The 26,324-nt window shown below is 34.5% G+C and overlaps 2 protein-coding genes across 22 annotated transcripts; both read right to left on the bottom strand.

The window, feature by feature from the left end:
• Nucleotides 1-40: 40 nt before the first annotated feature.
• On the bottom strand, nucleotides 41-7,056 carry LOC110821031 (Polyketide cyclase/dehydrase and lipid transport superfamily protein). Its single transcript, XM_088220816.1, has 6 exons — nucleotides 6,640-7,056; nucleotides 5,789-5,933; nucleotides 4,391-4,651; nucleotides 3,305-3,386; nucleotides 1,126-1,322; nucleotides 41-588 (listed from the first exon to the last, which is right to left on the bottom strand). The coding sequence occupies exons 1-6, from the start codon at nucleotides 6,885-6,887 to the stop codon at nucleotides 325-327; spliced, it is 1,197 nt and encodes a 398-aa protein (XP_088076942.1). The 5' UTR covers nucleotides 6,888-7,056; the 3' UTR covers nucleotides 41-324.
• On the bottom strand, nucleotides 5,855-17,505 carry ECT5 (evolutionarily conserved C-terminal region 5). Of its 21 annotated transcripts, none has more exons than XR_015819445.1 (10): nucleotides 17,351-17,501; nucleotides 16,046-16,089; nucleotides 15,755-15,929; nucleotides 15,411-15,487; nucleotides 14,813-15,331; nucleotides 12,133-12,675; nucleotides 10,988-11,200; nucleotides 8,856-9,322; nucleotides 8,596-8,685; nucleotides 5,855-5,933 (listed from the first exon to the last, which is right to left on the bottom strand). XR_015819445.1 is itself a non-coding variant. In XM_022050717.2 (8 exons), exons 2-8 carry the CDS (start codon nucleotides 16,097-16,099, stop codon nucleotides 8,951-8,953), a joined length of 1,953 nt encoding a protein of 650 aa, XP_021906409.1. In that variant the 5' UTR covers nucleotides 16,100-16,233; nucleotides 17,351-17,505; the 3' UTR covers nucleotides 8,404-8,950. The 21 variants fall into 21 exon arrangements, 17 of the variants coding, with proteins under 17 accessions (XP_021906409.1, XP_021906412.1, XP_021906415.1 ...); XR_002541002.2 differs by lacking the exon at nucleotides 5,855-5,933 and adding an exon at nucleotides 8,076-8,389; XR_015819444.1 differs by lacking the exon at nucleotides 5,855-5,933 and having other exon boundaries at nucleotides 8,404-8,685; nucleotides 8,770-9,322.
• Nucleotides 17,506-26,324: the final 8,819 nt, after the last annotated feature.

Here is a 26,324-nt window from a genome sequence, read left to right as displayed (position 1 = left end):
TTTTTCCACCAAAATTGAAGTGTTCGCAGAGGTTACTCAGTGGTTAAATAGTGTCCTGATTATTAAAAGCCATCAGTCAACAACTCTTTGATTGATATTTACAGAAGCATCTACAAATCCTTTAGTGACTCTTAAAGCTAAGTTTGGAACAAATGAGATTCATTTTCCCAGAGACAACATAAACAAGGATATTACTACACATTTGTGGGGAATCCCCTAGGGACTTATATGGCCCACCTTCACTTCCCTACTGAAACAAACTCCGCTTCCCTTCATTAGAAACCGGTGGAATCATGCAATTTGATGCAAGAAAGATCAGGCACCTCAACTTTCCCTGTTTTGACTTGATGAAGCACGATGCTTACCTAACTTCGTCAAGAAATATGCCATAGCAACTTTAGCGCCAAGGGAAGAATGACCACGAGATAGACAGACAGCACCCCCGAGAAGAAGCAGACTATTTGCCAAGAATTTCCTAGATGGCTTTCTCAAGAATTTCTTTCCTTCGGCTTCAGTAGCGAGTAGCCCAGGAACTGCTGTTGTTGGGCCAGGATTACTAGTACTACTCACATCTAGTTCAAGTGGAACCTACAAACAGATTAAAAAGAAAAAAGAAGTTACGGCCATCAACACTCAAATATCATGCTCATTATACCATAAACCAATGTGATAACCTTGAGTACACTTTCCAAACCAGTAGTGTCACTTATGTTGGGAAATATGCTAAATCAAAGTAAACTAGACATGGCCATGGTTAGAATATCAGATGATGATGCAACCTGCATGGAAATAAAAAACTATAGTCCTATGTTCATAAAAGTTGAGCTGACAGAGAGTTAAAAACCACCAGGACTTTTACATTGCTCATGCTACAAACTCTAGTTCAGACATCTATAGCTAATCTAAACTACAGGTCAGTCTGGTTTGAAGCGAAAGCTAGATTTTCCAACAGGCCAACACAATATGCTTCAGGTTAAGAGCCTATCCTCATTTTTTATGAAACACTGACAAGCATAAAAGAAAACTTTGACCTCAAGTATTCTTCATAAACTACAAATGAACACGACAGATTAACTTCTACTATATAGACCTCAAAACAAAATCAATCCCAACCATTTTTCTGACCTCCTTAATCAAGGTGACAGCGGAGACGGCTGGACTTGTCTGAGGAATGTTGATTGCAGGATATTTCCGTAGTGCATTGTCCATCTTACATACGTAACTCCAAATGCCCTTTGCGAAAGCAAGTTTTGCCATCTCAACATTCAAACCGGCATCTTCTTGGTGAAACATTTTGATTTCACAAGCATTTGTACCAGGCACTGTAGTAAGTCAAGAATCAGAAAAAACAAAAACAAAGGAAATTACTTAAAAGCAAGAACCAAAACATCAAACATATAGTTTTAATGGGTCAAGTTTATGGCAAAATTCTGGTAAAAAATAGAAGAGTCAGTCCAGACTCCAGAAAAGTACTCTTAATGAGAATTACATTTCATTATGGCCTCCTAAGTCCTAGCCAGTCCATGCCAGCAATTGATGTCCGAAATTGATTGCAGCAGAAGACTAATTAGTTTATTTTCAGTTTACTTGGTTTACTTTCAGTTTTCTGTCTATTTCTAGCTTTTAATCTGTGCGTTTTCTAGGTGGTTATGATTTGTGTAGTGGATAGTTTATTCTCTTCTTGTGCGTGGTCATCAATGTTAGTTACGCACTTGCATTTGCTTGTAACCAGATGTACTTATTTGTTGCTTGGGAATGAAAAAATTAATCATAAAATTATCCACAAAAGTTTTATTACTAAACTTGAAGATCATTCAGTTCCCTCTATTGACCCACTGCATTCAAGTTGGTCCTAAAGCAAGAAAACCTAAGAAATATTCGTCAAACTTTCTCCTACATTCCTATAAGTTGGCTCAATAGATCCCAAACTAGAAACTATAGCAAATTGCTACCAGAACAAGTGGTTATGTTAGGGCTTTCTGGCAACAATTCAATTCCCCTTCCTGAAAATGTATCAGGAAGACATAGCTAGGAACCTGGCCGGGAGGGAACGAAACTGGGCTACGCTTGAAGTAAAGCAACGGAAATAGAGCCCAATTAAATGATTTATCAAGGGACTTCTTAGAGATTAGGCTAAGAGGGAGGCAGCAGAAAGTAATGTTAACGGGGGAAGACATAACTGGAGACCAGTAGCTGAATTAGGAATCAATCTAGCCGGTGGTCTTGAGGCACTGACATACTCAACCATTATTGATCAGGCTGATATGCAATACACTTCACCAAGGTGTTGGTTGATGCTGATAGTGACTTCCAACTACAACAATTACCAGCTATGCATAACAAAAAATTTGGTACACCAGCCGATTATAAAGTACTTGAAGAATCTGATGCAGGACAGAAAATTATTCTGGCATTAGATATAGCACTGGTTGCAAAAAATGCAGAAACTATTCAGTTTACCAAGAGAACAGTATTTACCATAGGACTGATTGAAGACTTTCTAATTGCACTAACATCAGCTAGGTATTTATTTGGACATTCCATCATCCTAGGAGTTCGGTACGGCTTTTGTTCCATCTATAAGCAGCCACAGACAACCTCCAGATTTCAGATGATACCTGCAAACTTTTTTTTTTAAATTTATGCCGACTTTGGTCTCTATCTTTTGAACTTGTGAGCAACTACCTTTTTGAGGGGGGAATAGATGTTATGAACACACAACCAATCTATGTTAATAATTGATTTCAGCAAGTGATAGCAGTAGATGACTAGTTATTTACTTCTGTTTTACATGCTCTCTTTCTGGTTTTTAGCCTTCGCAATTGTAGGTGGTTATTTTTTGCATTACAGGTAGTTGAAGATCCTCTTAGAAGTGGATATTAATATAGTAGGGCAGTCTTATTTGCTTGTAATCAGACATATTCATCCATTGTCCGGGAATTAAATGATTAAGCAGAAGATTATACAAGAAAGTTACAGTTTCTTCCTGAAACCAGAGATCTTTGAGGTCTCTCTCATAAGCACTTTTTATATCCAAAGAAGGTCCTAAAGCTAGAAAACCTAATTAGGCATTCCTCTGATTTTTCCCAAGATTTCCCTATATGTAGGTTCATAACTAAACGGAATGATAGATTTTTCTTTTTACTGGCAGGTAGAGAAAGGATTTATGAGGCATAACATGATTCAATTTCCACAATTTAGTTTATGGAAATTCACTTTCTACACACATCAAAAAGCAGTTCAAATTAATACGTCATATTCTTTCAAGAATATTGAAAATGAATGGAGTAAGCCAGGCACTAGCCTTTTCTGATTCGCCAACCAGATCTAAAATACCCAACTCGTACAAATTTTCTCTGCAGTGGTGCCAAAGGATGTTCACATTCCTAATCATGGCCATTAAAAAAATTAGTTAATATCAATTATATCGTAAGCAATCAGCTGAAGAAAAGAATAATCAACATCAGACCCTTAATTAGACTTTTATTGATGACATGTTCTCATCTGTCTTAAATACGTAATACAAGTATTATAAATCATAGAACATAACAAACCCGTGAATGGCTCTCAAAATGTTTTTGGACAAGTTGCCTTTGTCAATTAATGTTGTGAACCATTAAGTTGAACAAGTGCTGGTCTTCCATACAAACATAAATGCTAATTACTGTTAATTTAAGTTGCAAACACATCCTTTTTTATAATTAAACATTATTTTCTTTGGAAAGAAAATCATTAATAACCTTAAACCTACTTATTGTTAAATAAGAACAGGTACCTTTTTTACTTATTAAAGTTAAAGTAAATGATCTTTACTTTAAGTAGAACAAAGTTCCAATATTTTCATATGGACCATAGCTAGTAGTTGCTTCATTAACAGACAAAGCTTCTACTTTGCCACTGAAAACCAAGACTTGTTAAAGCAAAACCATGCTAGCACGGGAATATACTTAGCACTGAGATAACTGGAAGAACTTAAAAAGATGCCTGAGACGGACGTCAAATTGACCTACCACAGATTGAGGTTGTAAAAACCTTCAGTGGCTGAGAGTTTGGTGAAATGACTTCAAAGTTGGGGACAATACAAATAGCCCTCCAGAGTAGAAAGGAAAAAAAGAGAAATGATATAAAAATATTAAGAAAGAATACACACAAAAAACACAAAAACTTTATAAAGGGTAATACAGGCAGAGGATACCCTTCTGGTCATATAAGTTTCAACAATCTTTTTGTTAATGTAGTGCCCATATCTTAACCAGATAATTCCAATGAGAAAGTGTGAAAAGCACAAGGGCAAGAAATAAGGAAACAAAGGGGGTTATAAGAGAAAAAGAGACCAACAAAACCCCATGCACAAACTAGTATAGTACATTAGAGTTTTTGGGAAACTTACCTTGATAAAGCAGTAGAATGTGTTATCTTTTCCCTCCCACAACCTCCAAGCCAATACATACTCCCTAGGTGTCAACAATGGGAATTTTTTGATTGTGCGACCAATTTCAATTCCGTTTATTCTGTCCATATGCAGTTGCTCGTGCAAAACCAGAGTCTTGTCCCACTGCTTTCTGTAATCATTGTCCATGTAGAAGTCCCTTAAGACCTCAGCTGAGCAATTCTCAAATACTGTCACACTCAGGTACTTCAGAGGAGCATCCTACAATAGAAAATAGATGCCATTTTAATTCTCCCAAAGAGTAAAGTGGTTTTGGTTATAGAAGAAGTACAACCAAAGCAGTAAGAGGGAGCTATCCATTTAGGGGACTACTAGTTACACAATAATATATCTAAAAAAACTAAAAATTCATCCCTTGTTAGGGAATGCCCACAAACTTGAGGCATTACCCAAGTGGTAAACTTAACCTGATGTAATAGGTGTTTCACCCTTAAAAAAAGGCCCTTGTTTTAATCCAACAAACCAAAAAGATTTGAAAATGGACAAAAAGTAAGGGCTTAGTCTTTGGACACCTTAGAAGAATGTGGCAAGAACTACCTCCTTCTATTGTACGGCTATTAACTAAAGCAATACCCTCTTTCTTAGGTTGTCAGCTGTAGAATACAACCTCAAGCCACTTCCAAAGTGAAAATGCAGCCTTGAGGGAACCCAAGCAAGAAGTTAAAAACAGAATAAACCTCAAAATGATTAGCCATAGCAGAAAAATTCCCCAAGCTAAATAATATAATGCAGTAGCACCTGAGAGAAATCTATAGATAGTTCCAAACATACTAGATTTAATAGTTAAGATGTTGGCAGTCAATCAGAAAATCATAGAGGAAGAAAAACAAATAAATATTTATCGCCAGCTCATCAGAAATGGCATCATTAAATTCTTTAAGATATAATCCATGTTTTTGATGTTGCAAGTGTTTCTTTTATTTTGCTGCATGTACATAAAAGAGTGTGAATGATCAACATCCTCTGGTTGGAAGGTTGGTACTTCCACCTTTCTCTATGAGAGTGTTGTTTTGAGTCAGAGTGTATGTCCCAAATATCCTCATTAGGAGATGGTACTACTATTGATTTTGTTGTTATTAGTATGTAGGTGTCACCTAATTATTGACCTGTATAAATTTCTTATGGAAAAAGTGAAAGAGTGTGAATAACTGAGGCAGTTAGAGTAGGAATAAAAGTATAGAATAGCACATTAGTAGGTTAATTACAAGACTACCTAAACTGGGAATATAACACCTACCTTAGCAAGCTTTACAAGAAAACTAGCACAACCTAAAAAGCAAAAAAGTAAACTCATAAATAGTTAATTCAGCATTTCAGATTGATAAACAAAGACTTAACCTTAGGTTTACAGCACTTTGCATTGTACCATAGAACACTGTTTCTTTTGTCTATAACAGTTTCCCATTTCTCATTTTCATTGGGATTCCCATCCAAATTTTCAATAAGAAACTTCAAATCTCTGTCTGACACAATCTCCGGGATCCTGCAGAACCAATGAGAATTCTGCATCAGTGACTAAATGGATATGATCAGATGTTGAAAGCTGTTTCGTTGATGGTGGAATCACAAAAGCATTAGTTTGAAGAAACCAGAAATTATAATCGCAAAAAAAAAAGAGCAAAAGAAGATATGCAAGGGAAGAAAATGATCTAGAAATTAATAAGTATCGCCCAGTAGAAATTGTTTCATATTTCAATTATCAAGACCAAAGGGAGAACAATAGTAACAAAATTATTCTAAACCCTCCCAGTAGTGAAAAAGAATAATAGTCCTTGAGATGTATGCAGATTGTTAAACCAAGCAACAGAGATAATCCCATACCATAAGTTTCTTCAGATTCCACCAAATACTTACATAAAATTTAGAAAAATAAAAAATAAAAGCAACCACGTAATGAAAAGGCAAAATAAGCAATAAGCACTAACCTGGGCCAAAATGATTGCAAGACAATCAAGATTAAGCAAATGAAACACCCAATTAATATATTCATATACCAATAATATAATCATCCAATTCAAGAAAAATTACCGGGAACCGAATTGAACCAGACAACCAAAAGCACAACAAAATGTTTTGCACGAAAACAAAAACTACCCACTAAACAGTAACCCGCCAAAAGGCAAGACAAGGCAAGTAAGTCGTACCCAAATAGACACAAAAGCAAAAACTAACGTCAGAAACTTATTTACCCTGATTGACAGTCAACGGAGCCAGAAACAGAAGAAATATTGCTAGATTTGAGAGAACCATAAGCGGACGATCGAGAGAAGCAAAGTTTTCTGGAGAAATGCCAAATAAGAATAAGCAATATCGCTATGATTGTCGCCCAGTAAAAACCTTCATTTTGCAGGCGAAATTCCTCTGCATACGAAGAAGGGAAAAGACCCATCTTCCATATGCTCTCCATCACAATAATCGAATCCCATGAATTTCCCATCACTATTTCTTCTTCTCTTGTTGTCTCCGTGCAATCCTATACATGCAGATATACTGTGTATAACTACGTGCAACAAGAGCCTCCTGTAGAAGAAATCAACGCATCGAAGCGATCGAAATGATTGGGAAGAAAGAGGCTGGGCGTAAACTCTAAAACTGTGGGCATGCAGAAGTTATTTAGAAGGACTGTGAGGGGTAAATTCGTCTTTCTACTACAAGAATGGTCGAGGTTCAGACAAATTGTGTAAGCGTGTTGCTCTTATTGTTTTCCATAAATAAATTATTAATTTATTCACTCCCCACAAAAAAAAAAAAAACAAATTGTTATTTTAAATGTTTAATTTAATGGCCGAGGTTTACACTTGACATCTTTATTTTCTTTTTTAATTGAGGGTCAGATTTATTATACTTCAAATATTGAAAATACAAAATTATAATATAAAAATTAATAATTAATAATTAATAATAAATTGTCGAGATCACTTGGCCATTCGGATTTTAATCTTTTCAACCCATTAGATGCAAATTACAATTAAATTTTGTATAATGTTATTTGTATATGTAGTAAGTCTAGTTAATTTTTATATTCTAAATCTAATAAAACAATTAAATTTAAAGAATAAAAATAAAAAGTTGAGATGTAATTCCTTTTGTCTATTGTTCAATAAAAGCTTACACAACCTAAAAATAACTTCTTTCAATTGACATTCAATACAAACAAATTCTATTTTGAGACAAAATATATGTACTCTCTTGGTCTTTCTATAATCATACAAGAAATTAAAAAAACACAACTTCATTCTAAATTATTTTAGATTATAACTTGTTTTCTCTACATTTCGAAATTATTTTTTACAAATATTACTATTAGGAATGGTTAATTGAATGAGTTTTTCAGTTTAATTAATTTAGCTTTGATCTGGATTTATTTTTTATGTGAAAAAATATGAATAACAATCCATAACTAGGCTTGACCAAACTGAAATCGAACTTGAAGAAATTTTCAAACAAATTCAACCTAGACCCGATAGAATCCAGTCCTGCTTAGACCGAATAAACTGAATTTTACAAAATACTTTAATTTTAAAAAAAAAATATATTATACACACGCCCATAAATATATATATATATATATGTACCGTATACATCTTAAATACATCTATATACATAACATGTAAACATCTATACATACATAATATATAAACTACATATATATACATATTATTATATACATTACCGTCATTTATGTTAAAACAAAAAGTTAATTTAACTGGTCCAAAACCAGAACAAGTTGGCCACGAACTGGTCTCCTCTGTTCCTAATCTCTAATCTCTAATGAATGTTAGTCAAGATACAATAGAATATCAAAATTACCTGATAAAAGTACAGCTTTATTTCTGTACACTGCTTTCTACTTTGGACGATCAGACTCTTCGTTCTAATCAATTCACAGCCACAGGACTCATAAATTGTCTACATATTTTGCTAACATTATGCATCATACTGAAATATATATATATCACAATAAGAGCTCATCATATATTCTGTCAAAGCAAGTGGAACTATAAAGGGCAAGGAAGCAACTCAGTAACTCAGGAGAAGTTAAGACAGAGAATGCATCTCACCATATGCAAGGCTATCTGTTCATATTCATAAATGAGAAATATAGAAAAAAAAAATTAACTAAAAGAAAACCTTCCTTCAATTACCTTCTGCTGCATCCTTTATTCAACTACCTGCAAAGCTATGGAACTTTACAAATGCAAGGTGTTGCGCAGTACCTTAACCTAACTAATCACCTGCATAGCAACAATGGAAGGACATAAACAAAACGAAAAATCAAAGCGTAAAATTGAAAAGCAGCATTTGGAAGGATATTATACAGGAGGCCCCAGCAACCCTGAAAAACTTGTAAGACTTTCATTCAGACTGATGCACTCTAACAGATTCCAAAATATCAGAGATCTACCTCCTCATGCGATAATATTAACTAAGAGTGGAACAGAAGATTGCCACCTAATAAGGGCAGCAAGGTTTCTCAAAAGCCCAGGCATTAATATCTGCCTAACTGGCCTGAGCAGAGGAGACAGCTGCTTTTGTAGCATCCTCAAGTTTCACTCTGGTACCCAGGGAGCCATCAGAGGCAGAACTAGCTCTATCAACTACAGAACCATCCTTACTAGCCTCATCCAAGCGAACTACTTGCGCAAAACTCTTTGACATCTGCTTAATGAAGTCACCGGAAAATGTAACAGCATTTCTACTATCGTTTTCTCCAACTACCCCTACAGATATCAAGTTGGCTTGCTGCCTAGCCTTTCGTTCTTGCATGGCCTTCTGCCGTTCCTCATAAAACTCAAAATCATCAAGAATGGACATATCATTTTCATAATTCTTGAAAATGTTTAACATCTCAATTCCCTGCTCCAGTTTGACCTGCAATATATACACATAGGCAAAAGGGAATTAAAAAAAAAATGTCAATGAGCAGAAACTATAATGTCACTTCAAATAACTGATAAGTGGTTAATGATTTCATTTGTATAAATAGAAATTATTAATATGCATCTTTGATCAGAAATTCAGGACTTGTGTGATTAGTTTAGCATTTCTTTTCTTTCAAATTTATTAAAACAAAAAAGAAGCAGATGATTCTCATTTTTATTTCAGATTTAAGATGGAAACCAGGAATCACATCTAGAAAGTTAATACTATAACAAAATAGAACACACTCCACCCTCTTGTTTTATACTTCATGGAATGACCATCAGATTCAGGTTCCTATGTGTATTCTATTGGTTTTAAATTTAATTTGAAAACATGGGCATTAGATAACTCGTCTCAAGCATATTAAAGTTAAAGGTAACAACTTGCATGGAATTAGACAAATTCTTGGTTACAATTCATTATAATCTACTCAATTACTCGTGATGGGTTGTCCCAGTTTTTGATCTGTATGAATGGATGAGAAGTATTAGTATACTTCCACATAATGAAGCTTGTATTCAACATAAATATTTAGAAGAGGTTGTGTGCACTAAAAAATTCTTTAGATGGTCATGCATATGATAATTGTTGTTGAATGAGTATTTAGTATGTATTCAACCTATATGCAAGAACTAAAGAATTATGGGTGACTCCATGAGAATATTAAAGTGGGGTAAAATTTTTAACAAGACTTCTGATAAACTAGAAGAGATAAAGCCTGAATTCTTCTCGAACTACAAGTGGCAACTCAAGAAATATTGGCTCCTGTTAAAGTTGTTTCTTTTATGCTAATGATTTTAAGCAACTTCCTCCTTTCAATAATCTAGTCTACCTCTTGTTGCCATCGAAATGAGGATGATATTAAAAAGATTTCTTCAGATGATTTTAATTTACCTCATTGATTTAACCTATAATTTTGGTTAGTTTTCATTTTTTCTACAAAAAATTATTAAAAGCCTTCACTTTTTGAAGATTCTGACGAGCATATCCGAACCTTTCTCATTTTGATGCTTAACCACTTCAAAACTTGATGCCGAGTTCACACCAAATAGATAAAAAGATGTAGAATCAGAAGATATTACTTAGAAACAATGTTTCAATTAAAAAATATTTTTGCAAGAATTATTATTATTTTATACTTTTAAGCTATTGAGGCATTATTATACTTTACTTTCCTATTTACGTAGATCTTAAGTACATAGGAATTAGAATATTTTTAGACTTCTTCTTTATACTTTTTTCTTCTGTAATTAATTGTAAATAAAGGCTCTTAGCTATGAAGAAAAAAAATAATAGACGTTAATGAATCAAGAATTATGTTGTTTGAGTTTTGTTTCCTTTATCTCTGTGTTTGTTCTTCTGGTTGTTATTCTATCTAAGTTATCTCATTCGTTATACTTCTCACTAGATTTGTTTAACCCTGATCCCTAATTTCTTCCAGCCTATCAATATTTTCTCATATTTTTCTGTTTCTCATCCAAAATTTCTCTATTTCTAAATTATAGCAGCAAGGCAAATTAGTTTAACGACTCCTTGTCCTACATCAAATTAAAGGTTTCATTTTAATAAACTAAGGATTCCAGCAAAATATATAAGTTATTAGAGAAATGCTACCTCCTGAGTGTCCCGACTGTTAGTCACAGGTTTATTGTCATTATTTTCCAGTACAATATGTCGGAACTGATTGTTTGGAACATCTTTAATAATGTGCCACTTGACAGGGAATAGACCACTCCACTTATCTTGTTGCCAGTAATCCACACTCTTATCAAAGTCAATAGGTCCAACCATTTCAGCCACCCCACAAAATTGAGCACTTGCATTGACCTGCACATAAACTACCACATAAAAATTTACAGGAAAATCATAAGAGCAAAAAGAGAAGGCAAGAATGAAGTAGAACTATAGACATAAGAACCATTCATCTACTGCTAGAAAGATAATCACATGCTGGGCTAAATCCAAGCCCAACTTTTTCTAAAGATAAATCCAACCCAAACTGTTTCTGCTCATTCCATATAATTTTTCATCCACTCCCTTGTTAATTCTCATCCTTAATCTTTATAATCATCTTGCTATGTGTGATTACAACAGTATTCATGTTCAAGGTACTACCTTGATTTTCTTTGGGTACAAATTCAAGTTTAAAATTAAGGATGAGAATTAACAAAGAATATAATAAGAACTGAATCAAATGGGACATCGATAAACATAAGAAATATAGAGTACCTTTTCAGAACCAGCTAATATTAATTAATACTTAAAAAGTTCAGGTAGAGGTGGTCTGCAATAGGAGAACAAACATTTGGATGAACCGACAAACGTCTCACCCTTGGTTGCACTGCCAATTTGTTATTTTAAGTCCAATTTGTTATTTAAAACCAAGCAAAGAGTTGAGCAAATTGTACAAAGCAAAATGTTCAATCAATCAAAGTACAGAAATTATACGGAAGGCAGAATTTTACGATATCTGCCTTCCACATAAAAGAAAAAGGAATATACAGGATGAACTAAATTTAACTCGTAAACTAATTGGGTTTGGCACGGAGGATGCCACTTATATTTTAAAAGAAAAATATGTACTCCACAGGAAGACAACCATGAACTAAAAATTAAGATGACTGAGAAATGCTCTTTGAAATAAAATTGATAAAAATTGTTTTATAACTGTAGCCCTTATAGGAAATCACTTTTTATGGAACAGTGGAGAATAAGAATAGCCACATTCAAATGATAATTGTATTTGCAGAAGCATTTACCGAAAAAAAGAGAAACACCGGACAGGGATCTTGCTTCTCCTTAGCTTCATGGTAAGCAGCATCTAACTTTTTGTTCCCATTTGGCGTGCTAGCCCATACACCATATTTAACACTCTTGTGAACATTATCTTCACTGTAGGACTTGATTATGAAGAACTTAGCATCCTTGTACTCCGTCACAAAGTCAGACCTGTTGTAAGAATCATCATGGACCTTGGTGTGGGGTTTATTGTGTTTGCTATTATCCATGGAAGAATTATGTTCAGATGCTATTTGACTCTTAGGTTTCAAGGCTCTTGGTCCCCTGTTTTGCTCGTTGAGAATATCAAGAACACCATTACAGCCACATAAGGAAGAGCCACTGTCCCTTCCACGTTGTCTACTGCTATCAAGAGAAAGCCACCCTTGATTGTTCCCTCCCAAACTTGAAATAGATCCACTTCCAAAACTAGAGCCCTGATTAAAACCACTGCATAGGTAATTTCTACTGTAAGAGTTTGACCCAGATCCAAACCCATAAAATGATCGTTGTTGCTGAGAAACCTGAAGAAAAAACAAGTAAACACATCAATGAACTGGAATTTATGGCTAAAATTAGACAATAATATTTTGCTCCCAGTGCAAGTCGTCCTCACTTTTAATATTTTATTTCACAGAAAAAGAAGTGTTATAAGAAAGAGAAGGATGGTTATGGCAGAGGAGGACTACCTGTCCTGCCAACAAAACCAAAAAGGAAAGAAACAAGACAAGAAGAGAAAATCTGGAATTACTAAATAGAGGATAGTCAGCCATCTTCTCTTCAAATGAATAAAAGTTAATTCATATAAATACATCCATGCTAAATTAAAAGTTTCTTGCCAGGATTACTTAAAAAAGAAAAAGAAACCAAAAAAACATGATCGATGCTCAAGGCTGTCATGTCTATTGGACTCCCATATTATACAAGAAACTATAAATATCTTCCAACGTACATCAAGGCAATTCAAAACTGAACTGGATTATTACTATTGCATTAAATTTAGGTTAACATTCTGTTCCTTGTCAGAATGGTTATATGCATTTGATTTCTTATCTCTAGAACCAAAATCCAGGTCTCAAATTTAAATTTAACAGAAGAACAACGCAGATATACTGGCAAAAATTTACGGCCTATTCAATTGTTTCGAGTTTTGATTATTTTTTCTCTGATTTTCTGCCTTTCTTTCTCCTTACAGAACGGATTGAGTTGCTATGTCTTGAAAACAGTGTTTTAAGGATAGAACAGATAAAAATGGGTTTAGTTTGGAAGACATATTGTTCTTATTCTCTAATTACATTTAAAACAACATAATGTGAATTACACTATAATACTAAAATATTCAGATTTATTATCAAAACTAATAATGAATTACATAGTTTTAATTAATATTCTAAGCATAAAAATAAATATATTAAAATTCTATTAGTTTATCAATAGAATTAATATGAAATAATCAACATAGAGAAGATAATAATAAACAACAAATACTGAATAAGATAGAAATTTACAAGAATATTTAATATTGTAAGTATAAAGTAAATGGCAATAGTAATATTATCAAAAATATTAGTGTTTATTATTAGTATTCATGATTTATTATCTTGAATAAGATTAATATTTCTCGGTATTAACCAATATCATTTAATATTTTATTGTTTATTGAATGTAAAGTTTGATGATTTTCAATAGTTTATAAAACCACTAGTCACAACCTTTGGGAAAAAAGAAGAGCAAGGGCTGTGTCTTGTTCATTGACTTTTGAGTTTTGAGGCTTCGAGATGGGGGTTGGTTTAGGCGAGTGGCAACTGACTGCAGTGGGAGTAGGAAGTTCCCACAGATTTTTTTGTAAACTTAGAAAACTGCCATCTTTCTGTTTCTATTTTTCAACAAATCATAAAGCATACTTTTATGTTATATAATTTAGTACAATTAGGAGATGGATTTTGATAGAAACTTATTCTCATATTCATTCAACTAAACATTTCCTCTGTAATTTTCAAAAAACAATAAATAAAATCATTCAGAACAGGAAATTTTCATTGAACTGAACAGACCCTTACCATGTCCTAAAGGCCAGCTTAGGACCCCCAAAAAAAAAGCAACAAGACTAAGACAGAAGGAGTGATAAGAGATATATAATTAAAAATACGTGAAAGAAGACGCTTAACAGTAATTCAGGGTGCCACATATTTTACTTGTAGCCGCGCATTGACAGAATAACAGCTAAGTTATAAAATCTGTACAATCATATACTTAAATGACAGGTTATGGCCACAGACGAGTTAAATAGCATCTCTACCAGGTTTTCAATTTTACAAATTATATTCAAAATTATGTATTTCTCTAAAATGCAAGCATATTTAGAAGTCAAACTCTACTAAAATGCAAGTATATCTAGAAATCAAACTGTACCAAGATATGGTCATTATGGGTCAAATAAGAATAAAATCCTCGAAGTAACGGTAGCTTAGAAAATTTTCAGTTCTTGACTTAGACTATGTAATTGCTACTGAACTGTTGATGCCTATATTAATGCAGATTTCTTCCCTTCAAACTTCCCGAGTGGCAAAGAAGAAACCATACTCTGAATCAAAGAGCAAAATAGCATCATAAACAAAGACAGGGAAATGAAACTGATAAGAACTCTAAAAGAAGACATACCATTGGGACATTTTGTCCAAATGAACCAAGTGGGCTAATTGGCTGTGGAGATACTGCTGGTGATATAGGGGTTAGAGGCCTCTGTCTGTCAGAAGGCTTGGACCAATCTGACCAAAGTCCACCAGATCTCAAGCCATCAAAACCTTGCTGCAAATCAGGAAAACCAATTGTGCCTGGATTTCCAGGAAAACTACCTCTGCCAAAAGATCCTACTGGAGGAGGATAGTTAGGCCTCGGCCCAAAAAGCATGTTATCCCCTTGTTGGTCAACACCCATCAGACTAGTGACATCTGGCTGAGAAACAGGAGTTGGCGATGTAATATACGGCATGCTGGGAGGAACTAACTGCTGGTAGTAAGGCTGGCCGGAGAAGGGAAACTGTTGGTGGGAATACAATTGTGCATCTCCACCTACAGAAGGTAAAGGAGTCGTGACAGGGGAATAGGGTCCATATGGCATTTGCGGACTGTAGCCATATCCAGTATGGAAGACAAGAGAAGGATTGTCATTGTAGAGACCCTGAGTAAGACCAAATATTAAACTAGAGAGTAACTCCAAGCTGTCAAGAACAATGAATAATTATTGAAGATTTACTCACAGAAGATCCAATTTCCAATCCTTCAGCATTGATATATGATGGATATTCATCCCACTCACCCATAGTATTGTCGTAACCTGGGGTCAGAACATAATTAAAGAAACGATCCCCTTGGTTACTTCCCAAAATTACTAAAATCAAATTGAAATGGAATAGCAAATGTTTACTAAGAAGAATATAGCAGAAGAATAGGTCTTACTGAATAGATGAATGACCCACTCAAAGAAGTCCATAAAGAAAATGTGAAAAATCATGCATTGCTTATATTTATAACATGGTATATACCGACGATCATCAAATACTGTCATTTAAAAGAAAATGTGAAAAGGACATAAAAGACTAACCTCTATAATAAAAACCATGTGCCTGAGGAGCATAGATATTAGCTGAGTAGCCAGCATGATCCCCTACTGATACAAACGATCCTGATTGAGCTGCTGTTCCCCTTACAAGACCTATGCTGGCAGTATCGTGAGAGGAACTAGGTGAAATTGATGACTCATTTTTTGCTGACGTCTGCTATAAGATTAAAAAAAGAAGGGTGTCAGTGACCAAGTTTCGTGAAACTCATGCACAGAGAATAGTAAAAAAAAATGAGAACTATTTTAGGAAAAGAGATGTTGTAATGAACTCACAATTACCTGTTCCTTCATGTTATCTGAATTAGCAGGTTGCTCTTCTGCATCCATGATCAGTATTGCTCAGTGACTTAGTAGAGTCTTAGAAACACAGGTACTACAAATTATTGACCAACCAAAGCAAAATTCGGAGATAGGAAAACTTGAAGCTATGAATATGTGCGCACAAATCCACGCGTGCACACCTATGCACACAGGATAGATGAAATAATATAAATACATTTTAAAGCAAAAAAAGCATTGACTCGGAGTTAAATAGGCTCTGTTTTTATATAATTCAAGAATAATAGGGGCAGACTAGAGACTGTAACGTGCAAAATTCATCTGAATTTCATAACCAAATCAACAAAGATTGAGAAGCTTGTGTATATAGCACCTTTTTGAAAGTTAAAAAAAAAAGTGCTATGTGGCACCTTATTGTATATAGCACAATAAGGTGGTAGCACCCTATTGTTGAAAGAAGATGAAAAAATTAAACAGAAAGGGCATTTCAAATTCCAAACAAAGTGACTTCCACCCCAGCAGTCTCTAAGTAATGATACAAGAAAATGGAAAAGGAATTATTGACAGCCACAGACAGTCTGAAATAAAATTCCAAAGGCCCATTTAGGTACCCACGAAGGCAAAGTAAACAAAGCAAGACTTCCCACATAATTGAACAAACTGACCTATGAATAAAAAGACCTCGGAAGACCTGGTATAAGCATAGCAACTAACTAACCATTCTTGTTCTTTTCCCTCTTGAAAGATGAACAAATATGGTCGACCTTCCATATCAACAACTGCTTTCAATTATGATTACTTTGTTTAAAGATGGATCATTGTAATCTTATGCTCGTTTTACATTCACGCAAAGCATTCGAATAAGATAAAATCACATGTCGAAAATTTTATAATAATTACCGTCACCTAACAATATCCAGATCTGAGATCTTAATACGAAGATCGAGCTGTCTCTACTTCTAGAGAGAATCATATCAAGAAAACTTGCAACTCAGAAGAACACAAGGTATTAGGATATCATATGAACCATAAGCACGCGAATTTCCAGACTAATCATGAGAAAGACACCAATCGAGGAGTAACGACTCAATTATATACCAAAGAGAAAAAGGAAAGAGACAAATCTATGCATATATCATGACTAACAGAAAACACAGCGACGATTGATGAAAACATTAATTGATTTGGCAACAAATTGAGCAAAAAAAGAAGAAATAGCAATGATAGTAAGAGGTAGATCAAAAACTGAAAAGTGAAAAGCGTGGAGAAGCATAAAAGGATTTGGAGTAATTGATGTACCAGTGGTACGATCTGGAGCTTGTGATTGGGTTGCCGCCATGAATGAATCTAATCTAAAGAAAGAAAGATGTCTTGAAAAAACTGGAACCAGAATCTACCGCAAAAGACAGAGAGTATCTTGCCATTTGTATATAAAAGTCTACATATATATATATATATATATGTATTTGTATTTTTGTATTTATAATTTACATAAATTCTATATATATATATATATTGGAGGTGCAAATTGAAGGGGAGCTCTTTAAGTGATTTAATTATTGTGGCTAATAATTAAATTAAATTAATTAAAAATTGCAATAATTAATTAGTGAAATGAATACTGGCCAAAAGAGAAGTGGGTTGAGCAATATTAAAATTAAAAAAAAAAGTAAATGTATTATTAATTGTTTTTTTGGAAAAATGTATTATTAGGAATTTTTTTTAATTATGGTTTACTATTTGCAATAAAAATGTATTTGCTATGTTTTATTATATAACTTTAAAAAAAATTTAATTATATATTTTGTAAAAGGTTTTAACTAAACTTTAATTTAATTATAATTCATAATTAAACAATATAACTTTTAGTCATTTCTAAATCACTTAAACATAACTTAATTATTTTATTTTTTCATTAAAAATTAAAAAATGACAAAATATTTAAAATAAATGAAAAATAATAAATAGTAAATTATAATGAAAAAATATTAAAAATTAAGTTATAAAAAAATCAAAATTTGTAAACGAATTTAATAATGTATGCTAATAGATATTCATGGTGATTATATGACATAAAAAATTTTATATCTTAAAAAATAATAATAACAAGAGAAATTAGAAGAAAAAAAAAAGAATATAGAAAATAGAATAATATAAAATATAAAATCTTATTTTCGTTCTCTATCAATTTTTAATTAAAATTTATTCTTTAAAAAAAAAGAACAAAGAGAATGGAATAATAGAAAATTTTATTTCGTGCTTTGTCAATCTTTAATCGAGACTTTTTTTCTTTAATCTAGTCAAATATATAATTTGACTAAATCAATGTTTTAATCATTTTAAAAAATTTAAATTCAAAGTTTCACACTACTAAACTGTAGTAATTGAATATTGGATTAAAATTTTTTTATGTATATATATGTCTATGGTAATAATTATAAAGTAGGAACATAATTAGTGTAGTTGGGGAGAGGAGGAGGAAATGGTGTCGCTTGGAGAATAGGAGGAGGAAACGACATCGTTTGGAGAAGAGGGAGTTGACGGCTGGGATGAGGTGAAATGGACGGGCAGGATGAGGGGTAGGTGGGATATAAATAGGAGAAGAAAAAAGATTAAAAAAAAAAAGAAAACAGAAAAAAGGAGTTGGGAGAAGAGAAGGTTCGAGAGAGAAGAGGAAAAACCGAGAGGAGGAGAAAGTTCGAGAGAGAGAGAGGAGCCGGAGTGGGGAGGAACGAGAAGAGAGGGAGCAAGAGAAGGAAGACAGTGACGGTGCGAGCCACGGGAGTGCAGAAAGAAAGATGGAGATGGGAGGTACAGTAAATCTTAAGTTTCAAGTGTATGTTTAGGATGAATGAGGAATTGTGACCGTAGATTTGGGAAATATAGGCGTCGATTAGAAAATGGAGGAGAAAAATGTGATACATGGAATAGGCGGGTGGAAATAGACGGGAAAGATGAAAATGAAAGGTGAAGGGAGGTATATGGTGGAGGTCGCAGGAGGAAAGAGAATGAGGAGTTTGGTGAGTGAGTGAGGTCCGTGAGAGAGAGGAACTCTGTGATTAAAAATTTGTAAGGGAGATGATGTGAATAGGTGTGATTGACGACGGGCAGAAACGCACGGAATGAGGTAAGTGAAGGGAGGTGAGAAAGGTGTGGAGAGAGGAGCGGTTAAGGACAGAATAGGCCTAGGAGAGTAGTAGAGGGGGAGCTGGCAGTGGAGGATAGGAAAGGTAAAGGGCTGTGAGAGTTGATACAACTAGTAGGAAAGGATGGGAAGCCGAGGCTATTTGGGGATGAGTGAAGGCAGGAATAGAGAGTGTGTTGAGTGCTAATAGAGAAGGTAGGCATAGGGGGTAGAGTGTGTGTATTCTGGAAATTAGAGAGTGGGAAAGGGAGGCCTGTAGCGGGTGTGTGTGAGGGATTGGAATATGGGTGTATTGGTGTGGATGGGTTGTGTGCGGGTGTGAGTTGCATGTGCATATAGGTTGGTATAACTGCTATAATTTAGGAATTTGGTAAATGAGCATTAGGTGTAGGGGTGTACTGGTGTATGAGTGCTAAGTGTAAGTGTATGTCGTATGGGGAGACGTGTGTAGGTCGTATACACATGTTAAAAGTATAGGAGAGCCTCAGGACAATGTTGTGGTGTAGGAACGGTTTTGAAGGGTATACCAGTAAGGGGAAAAATCAAGTATGCGAGTCTACTGGGCAATTTGAGTAAGAACGGGATGAGATTGTTTTTGAGGTGGTTGCACTGGGGGGATGCCGATATTGGTTGTCGCTATCTAGAAAGAGTAAGTTGATCGCCGATGGTGGTGATAGTTGGGAGTCCCCAGCGGGTAAGGCGTTGGGTCGCCGATATTGGTGACGGGAGAGAATAGTATTGGGGTGTGTGTGTGGCCTGTTAGGGGTCGAGAGATAGAAGGTTCATTGATGGTCGCCGATACTAGTTACGGATGCGAATATTTATACAGTTGAGTGGCCTAACCCGGGTTAAAGGGGTGATGTCATAGAACGGTCACATCTAGCATGAGTGACACTTAAAATACTGGGGGATATGTATTAATCCTGTGTAATTAAATAGTAGTAAGAAAGTGTGACTTAGGCTACGGAAATGGAAAACATATAAAAATGGAGTTTTAAATTAGTTTGCATATGATACTTGTAATTTAATTTTTACTGTACTGAGTTATATGTGCTCACTCTTTATTATTCACAGATGAAGTAGGGATGGAGTCGGGATCGGAGTTGCCGGTTTCCGAGCCTAGCGTACAGAGCAACAGTGTAAGAATTTCTACTAGTAAAATTGAGTGTGTAAAAAGTTAGTAGTAATGTAGGTTTGTGTGTCTACTGGGGATGTATGAGGTTGTATTTCACTGTAATGTCATATTTATGGTTGAAGGTTTATATTTGACACAATAGATTGTGGTAATTTTTTTTCTATGTGTGCGACTGATTTGGAGTGAGTTTTTTAGTATTTGGTCATTGAGCTGGTTGAGACTACGCCGTTAAAAAAAACGAGGCTGTAACTAAATCAATGTTTTAATCATTTTAAAAAATTTAAATTCAAAGTTTCACACTACTAAACTTTTGAAGTCTAAATTATTATCAATATCTAAATTTTTATATTTATATAATATATGTATTTTTCTTATCATGCATTTATATGCACATGATTTCACATTGCATGTGTAATAACCCAAATTCTCATCGAGAATTCTGACTGCACGCCCATAATGTTATGATAAAATAATCAATAAAACTACTTCGCGCAGCAAATTTTAAAATAATAAAAATACATCCCTTACATACTTAGTTCAACGTATTTAATATTCATGAGACATGTTTAAACTCTAAAATAAATATTTACTACAAACAAAATAATTAACATTAAGTACTTATTCGAAATAAAATAAAAATTAAACGATCTTCTAGCAAGTATCTCATTATTCAGAGATAAAATTTTTAATATCCTGATCTGAAAAAAAAAAGAATAATAAATAAAGTGAACTTAATATACTCAGTAAGCGTGTAAGTACCACAAATAATAGAGTAATCAATCTAAGTTGGTAGAAAATATAAAACTACCGACAGAGAGAGTTTAAAACACTATTCTCTTTAGTTTAGAAAAAATGTGATATCTACACTCTAATTCATTCACTAAACCTTATAAATCAGTTTACTGAGTAAACATTAGGATTCAGTATAAACAATTTAGTAAACATCAGAATTCAATGTCAGATAAACAGTTCAGTATTATAGTATCACAAGCTTTACACATAAATTTAGGTTTATTCCTATTAGTTTACGTCCTATTGAGAATGGTTTCATCTTATTTAACAATATCACTACTGTTGATTATTTTTATCACTTCATCTTTTAAGTTTGATCGCGTGATGTCATTTCTGCTGATATCATCGATGGCAGAACGAATCCCCTCTACCATGTAGATACCAACAGTGAAACGACCCAGAACTTAAAAGGAGATAAATTATAAATTGAATGCGAAAGCGAAACAATAAAGTTAAAGTTTATATTCCTTACACAATAATTCAGATTACCCAATAGGGCTATGGGAATGACCATTTTAAAAGAAATAACGAAAAATCAAAGAAATAAATGAAAAATAAATAATTGGGCATCCTATTCGCAACCTTATTGTGGATTGGACTCTAGATCTTGGTCCTCTTGATTTGAAATAGCTAATGAAAGAGTGAGTTATACTAACCCAGTAAGAATATCACACTACTCACCAATACAGATATAAAGGTTGGTAGAAATAATAAAAATAACTAATGGAGCTTTAATTTAAGTAAATTCGTTTATCATAAATAAAATCATTTACTGCATACTTACCGTAGCAAGATTTCCAAAACTAACCTATAGAGACAATAACATAAACAATATCACAATCTCATATTCAATTAGTCAGAACAACAACTTTCTCTTTTATCAGCCTATTGGTATCTATTGGGGTCCATAAGAATGTCTCCACTATGGGTGAACCTTTATTCAATATTTTCAACTAACGGGTCGTTCCCATACTCCGTTCGGTATGAGCGCAAAAAAATATCATCCCTCAATACCATGTCCGGTATGAGGGTGAAACGGGCCTCCTCATACCCCGTCCAATATAAGTGATAAAATACCAATCCTCGATACCCCATTCAGTATGAGGCAACATCCACAGTAGGGTTCCCTATGTACCCAGTGTAACGACCCCAGAAATCTCCAAAAGAAATATATAATAATTTAAGTGCAGAAGCGAAATAAAAGGTTAAAGTTTACATTTCTTACATAATAACTAAAATTACTAAACAGCATTATGGAATTCATCCTTGAAAAAAACATAAGAATAAGGAAATAAAATGGTAAATAGAAAATATTTAGCATCTACTTGCAATCTTCTTGCGGATCGGGCTCTGGAACCTGTTCCTCTTGATCTGAAAATGGTTAGAATAAAGATGAGCTACACTAGCCCAGTAAGGATATCACACTATATCACCAACGTAGAAGTAAAGGTTGGTATAAAATCGAAAACCACTGATGGAGCATTAAATTTAAACCAATACATTTATTAAAAATAAAACCGTTTACCGTTCACTTACAATAGTGAAATTTATAAAAATAATCTATAGAGACAATAATACCATACCGATCATAACTTCATGAACAATCAGCAACATAGAACATATCATAAATTCATATCCATTAATAATAAACTAAATCTTAATTGTTTTTCATTTTACTAGCCTACTAGTATCCATAGGGGTTCATAAGGGTGTCCCCGTTATGCGTGAACCATTTTCCTTAACAATCTCAATTATAGGGTCGTTCTCATACCCCGTCTGGTATGAGCACTAAGACATTAAACCTCAATACCCCGTTTGGTATGAGGGTGAAGTGGGCCGTCCCCATACCTCATCCAGTATGAGCGCTAAATTACCAAGTCTCCATACCCCTTCCGGTATGAGACAACGTTCACGGTAGGGTTCCCTATGTACTCGGTCCGTCCGCCATCTCGCAGGATATCTAGTAATGCTGTCATTCCATCTGTTTATTTGATCACACCCCTTCCTTGTTTTCCTTTAGTCTCCATTACTAAACCAAATATAATCACATAAACAAATAAACATGCATCCGATAATGCAATCATGTCTCAAATCTCAAATCAAACAGTAGTTAAGTAAGGCAGTAATACATGCATTTAAACCATAAAGATAGATAAATCAGATACTATCTTGCTTTTAGACTGTAAAATAAATCAACAAACAACAATAGATAATTTTTAGTTTCGGCTGCATTAGCAACCCGTAATTAATTATGCATGTTTACTAAAATCATACAAAATACCACATTATCATTTATTTAAACTTTAATTCTATGATAGGGAATAGGGTGAGAGATCCTTACTCGATTTGACGCCGAAAAGCTAAACGGTTTACTGCGCTTACGGGCGGTCCCTAGGTTCCCTGAATTTTCTCCAAGAACTGAAATGCACTTATAGTGCCTAGAAATGTTCCAAATAAACCGAAAATCAGTTCCATGGCTCAATCGGCCAATTTCAGAAATTTGGTATAGCGGCTTCGCCGATTTTACATCGATTTCTGTGAGCACACACGCTAAAGGGCCTAAGTGGGCTGAAAAAATACGAATAACCGAAACTCACCAGCGGCGGGGCACTCTAGTGCGGCGGCTCCTCCAACTCACGTTGCGGTTGGGCGTTTCACTTTGGTCAACCTGTAAAGAAGAAAACAGTAATCACAATAGTGAAAAAATTACGTGAAACGGGAATCAGAAATGGCCTTATCGGAGGCAGTTTGTGAAATTTCCCGTAGCGGCGTCGCCGGGTTTCGTTGGTATTTTTTGGCCAATTGGCCGGTTCTTTCACTCCGATTTTGGCATGGGTAGGCTTAAAATTGAATTTCGTGCAAAATGGAAAAATTTTACCTTTTTGGGTTGTCGAAAAGGGTTCCGATGCGGCAACGGGTGGCAACAGTAGGCTCTCCGGCGGCTAGGTTGTCTTCTCTGACGAGAGGTTCTGGTGGCTAGGGTTAGGGTTTGGTGCAGATGGGGGTTATTTATACCCATCCTCTTTTGATCTGGACCGTTCATCGCATTTAATATGTACCGTCCGATCGCGATTAAATAGGGAATGAATCTAGGTCGTTCATCGCGATCTAATCTGGACCGTCCATCGCGATTCACTCTGGGTCGTCCAATCGCTTTTAATATAGCCATTCTATTTCGTTTGGAAAGGAGCGCATCCAGACCGTCCGTGCGCGAGGGAACAGACCTCAGTTGTTCGATCGTGTGCACGTAGATCGCCTACGTGGCTCCCCCCGCGTGGCCTCCCGCGTCAGTGCCTCTGCCACTTGGCACATCCTGGTTGGTCGGGGCTGCTGACCAGGTGTCTAACGTGGTAAATTTTTTTAAAATTACGTTTTGAACTCCCGATTTCTGATTTTTCTTTCGAAAATACCATCATAACTTAATTTTTCACCATTTTTTTCAAAATTATTTTCAGTTAATCCTCCATCAATTTTACTCTATTTTTTAATTAAATTAAAATAAAATATAATAAAATAAATTATATAAATAAATAAATAAGGTTTTGGTGACTGTTACACCTGGTCCGTTCACCATCTTCCAAGATATCCAGTAAGGCTAACATTCATCCATTCACTTAATCAAACAAGTTTCTGTTTACCTTTAATTTCCAGTTTTTCAATTTAACTATAAATCACGTAAAACAAGAAATACATACATCAAGGAAACACAATCGAATAATCATATCAATTTCAGTATATTATCATGCATTCGAAACTGTAAAATCAATCAATCAGTTAAACATAGCAAACAATAATAAATAATCGGTTCTGGCTCCATTAGTAACATTTAATTATCAATATTTCTAAATTATGCAAAATACTATATTATTTATAATTAAACTTTAATTCCATAACAAGGAATAAAGTGAGAGATTCTTAAATGATTGGTGTCCAAAATGCTAAACTTCCAGCTGCGCCTATTAGTGGTCCCCGGGTTCCCTGAATTTTCCTTCAGAGATTAAAACATGCTTTGACTACATAGAAATACCCCAAAAAATCTAAAATTTGTGTTAGAAATGCTTTTCAACAAATTTTGAAATTTTAGCACGATCTTCGGTGACAGCACCGCCACCCGCGGTGACAGTTTGCCTCGGATTGGCCGTTTTCAGTCAGTTTTGGCTAATTTCGGCCAGTTTTGTACTCATCCCTGTGAGAAAACACGTTAAGGGGCCTCGGTTGGCCAAAAAATTTTGAAAAACAGAAGCTTACCAGCGGCGGAGTTTTCTGGTGCAGTGTGTAATGACCCTGGAATTCTAAAGGAAATAAATCATAAATTAAGTGCGGAAGCAAAATAATTAATTACGGTTTACATTCCTTACACAATAACTTAAAATACCAAATAGTGCTACGAGAATTAACTTTTTGAAGGAAATACAAAAAAATTAAGAAAATAAACAGAAAATAAATAAAGCTGGTTTCCTACTCGCAACCCTCTTGTGGATCAGGCTCTGGATCCTGATCCTCTTGATCTCAAATGGTTAAATAGGGAATGAGCTACACTAGCCCAGTAAGAATATCACGCTACTCACCGATGCAGAAATAAAGGTTGGTAGAAAAATAAAAAATAACTAATGGAGCTCTTAATTAAACAAATTCATTGATCATAAACAAAATCTTTTACCAAATACTTATCCTAGTGAAATTTACAAAACAATTTTTGAAGACAATAACATAACATAGATCATGATTTCATATGTAATCGATTTAAACAACAATTTTATTCTTTTATCAGACTACTAGTATCTATGAGGATTCATAGGAATGTCTCTATAATGCATGAACTTCCTTTAACATTTTAAATTGATGGGCTGTCCCCATACCCCGTCCAGTATGAACGTCAAACTACTAAACCTCAATATCCCATCTGGTATGAAGGTGAAACGGGCTATCTCCATACCTCGTCTGGTATGAGCGCCAAATTATCAAATCTCAATACCTTGTCTGATATGAGGCAACATTCACGATAGGGTTCTCTATGTACCCGGTCTGTCCACCATCTCCAAAGATATCCAGTAAGGCTATCATTTCATCTATTCACTTAATCACGCAATTTTTTCGTTTTTCTTTAATCTCCATTATTTTTCAATTCAACCGTAAATACATAAAACAACCAATGCATGCATTCAAAGTTATGAAATCGATCAATTAGATACTATCATGCA

This window comes from Carica papaya, chromosome 5 (assembly GCF_054855325.1).
Source record: "Carica papaya isolate Zhongbai chromosome 5, ASM5485532v1, whole genome shotgun sequence".
Taxonomy (NCBI): domain Eukaryota; kingdom Viridiplantae; phylum Streptophyta; class Magnoliopsida; order Brassicales; family Caricaceae; genus Carica; species Carica papaya.
Note: the sequence above shows the minus strand (reverse complement) of the source record. Positions and strands in the feature narration are given on the sequence as shown.

What these genes read in the sequence shown, in the direction of transcription:
- ECT5 (XM_022050713.2), bottom strand. Translation starts at nt 17,390, where the DNA reads ATGGCGGCAACCCAATCACAAGCTCCAGATCGTACCACTG. An exon ending in ACATGAAGGAACAGGTAATT is followed by an intron (nt 15,930 to 16,045) that starts GTGAGTTCATTA and finishes TTAATCTTATAG; the next exon opens with CAGACGTCAGCAAAAAATGA. An exon ending in CGGTGTTTCTCTTTTTTTCG is followed by an intron (nt 11,201 to 12,132) that starts GTAAATGCTTCT and finishes GTTTATGTGCAG; the next exon opens with GTCAATGCAAGTGCTCAATT.
- LOC110821031 (XM_088220816.1), bottom strand. Translation starts at nt 6,887, where the DNA reads ATGGGAAATTCATGGGATTCGATTATTGTGATGGAGAGCATATGGAAG. An exon ending in TGGTTGGCGAATCAGAAAAG is followed by an intron (nt 1,323 to 3,304) that starts GCTAGTGCCTGG and finishes GACTTACTACAG; the next exon opens with TGCCTGGTACAAATGCTTGT. An exon ending in CTGTCACCTTGATTAAGGAG is followed by an intron (nt 589 to 1,125) that starts GTCAGAAAAATG and finishes ATCTGTTTGTAG; the next exon opens with GTTCCACTTGAACTAGATGT.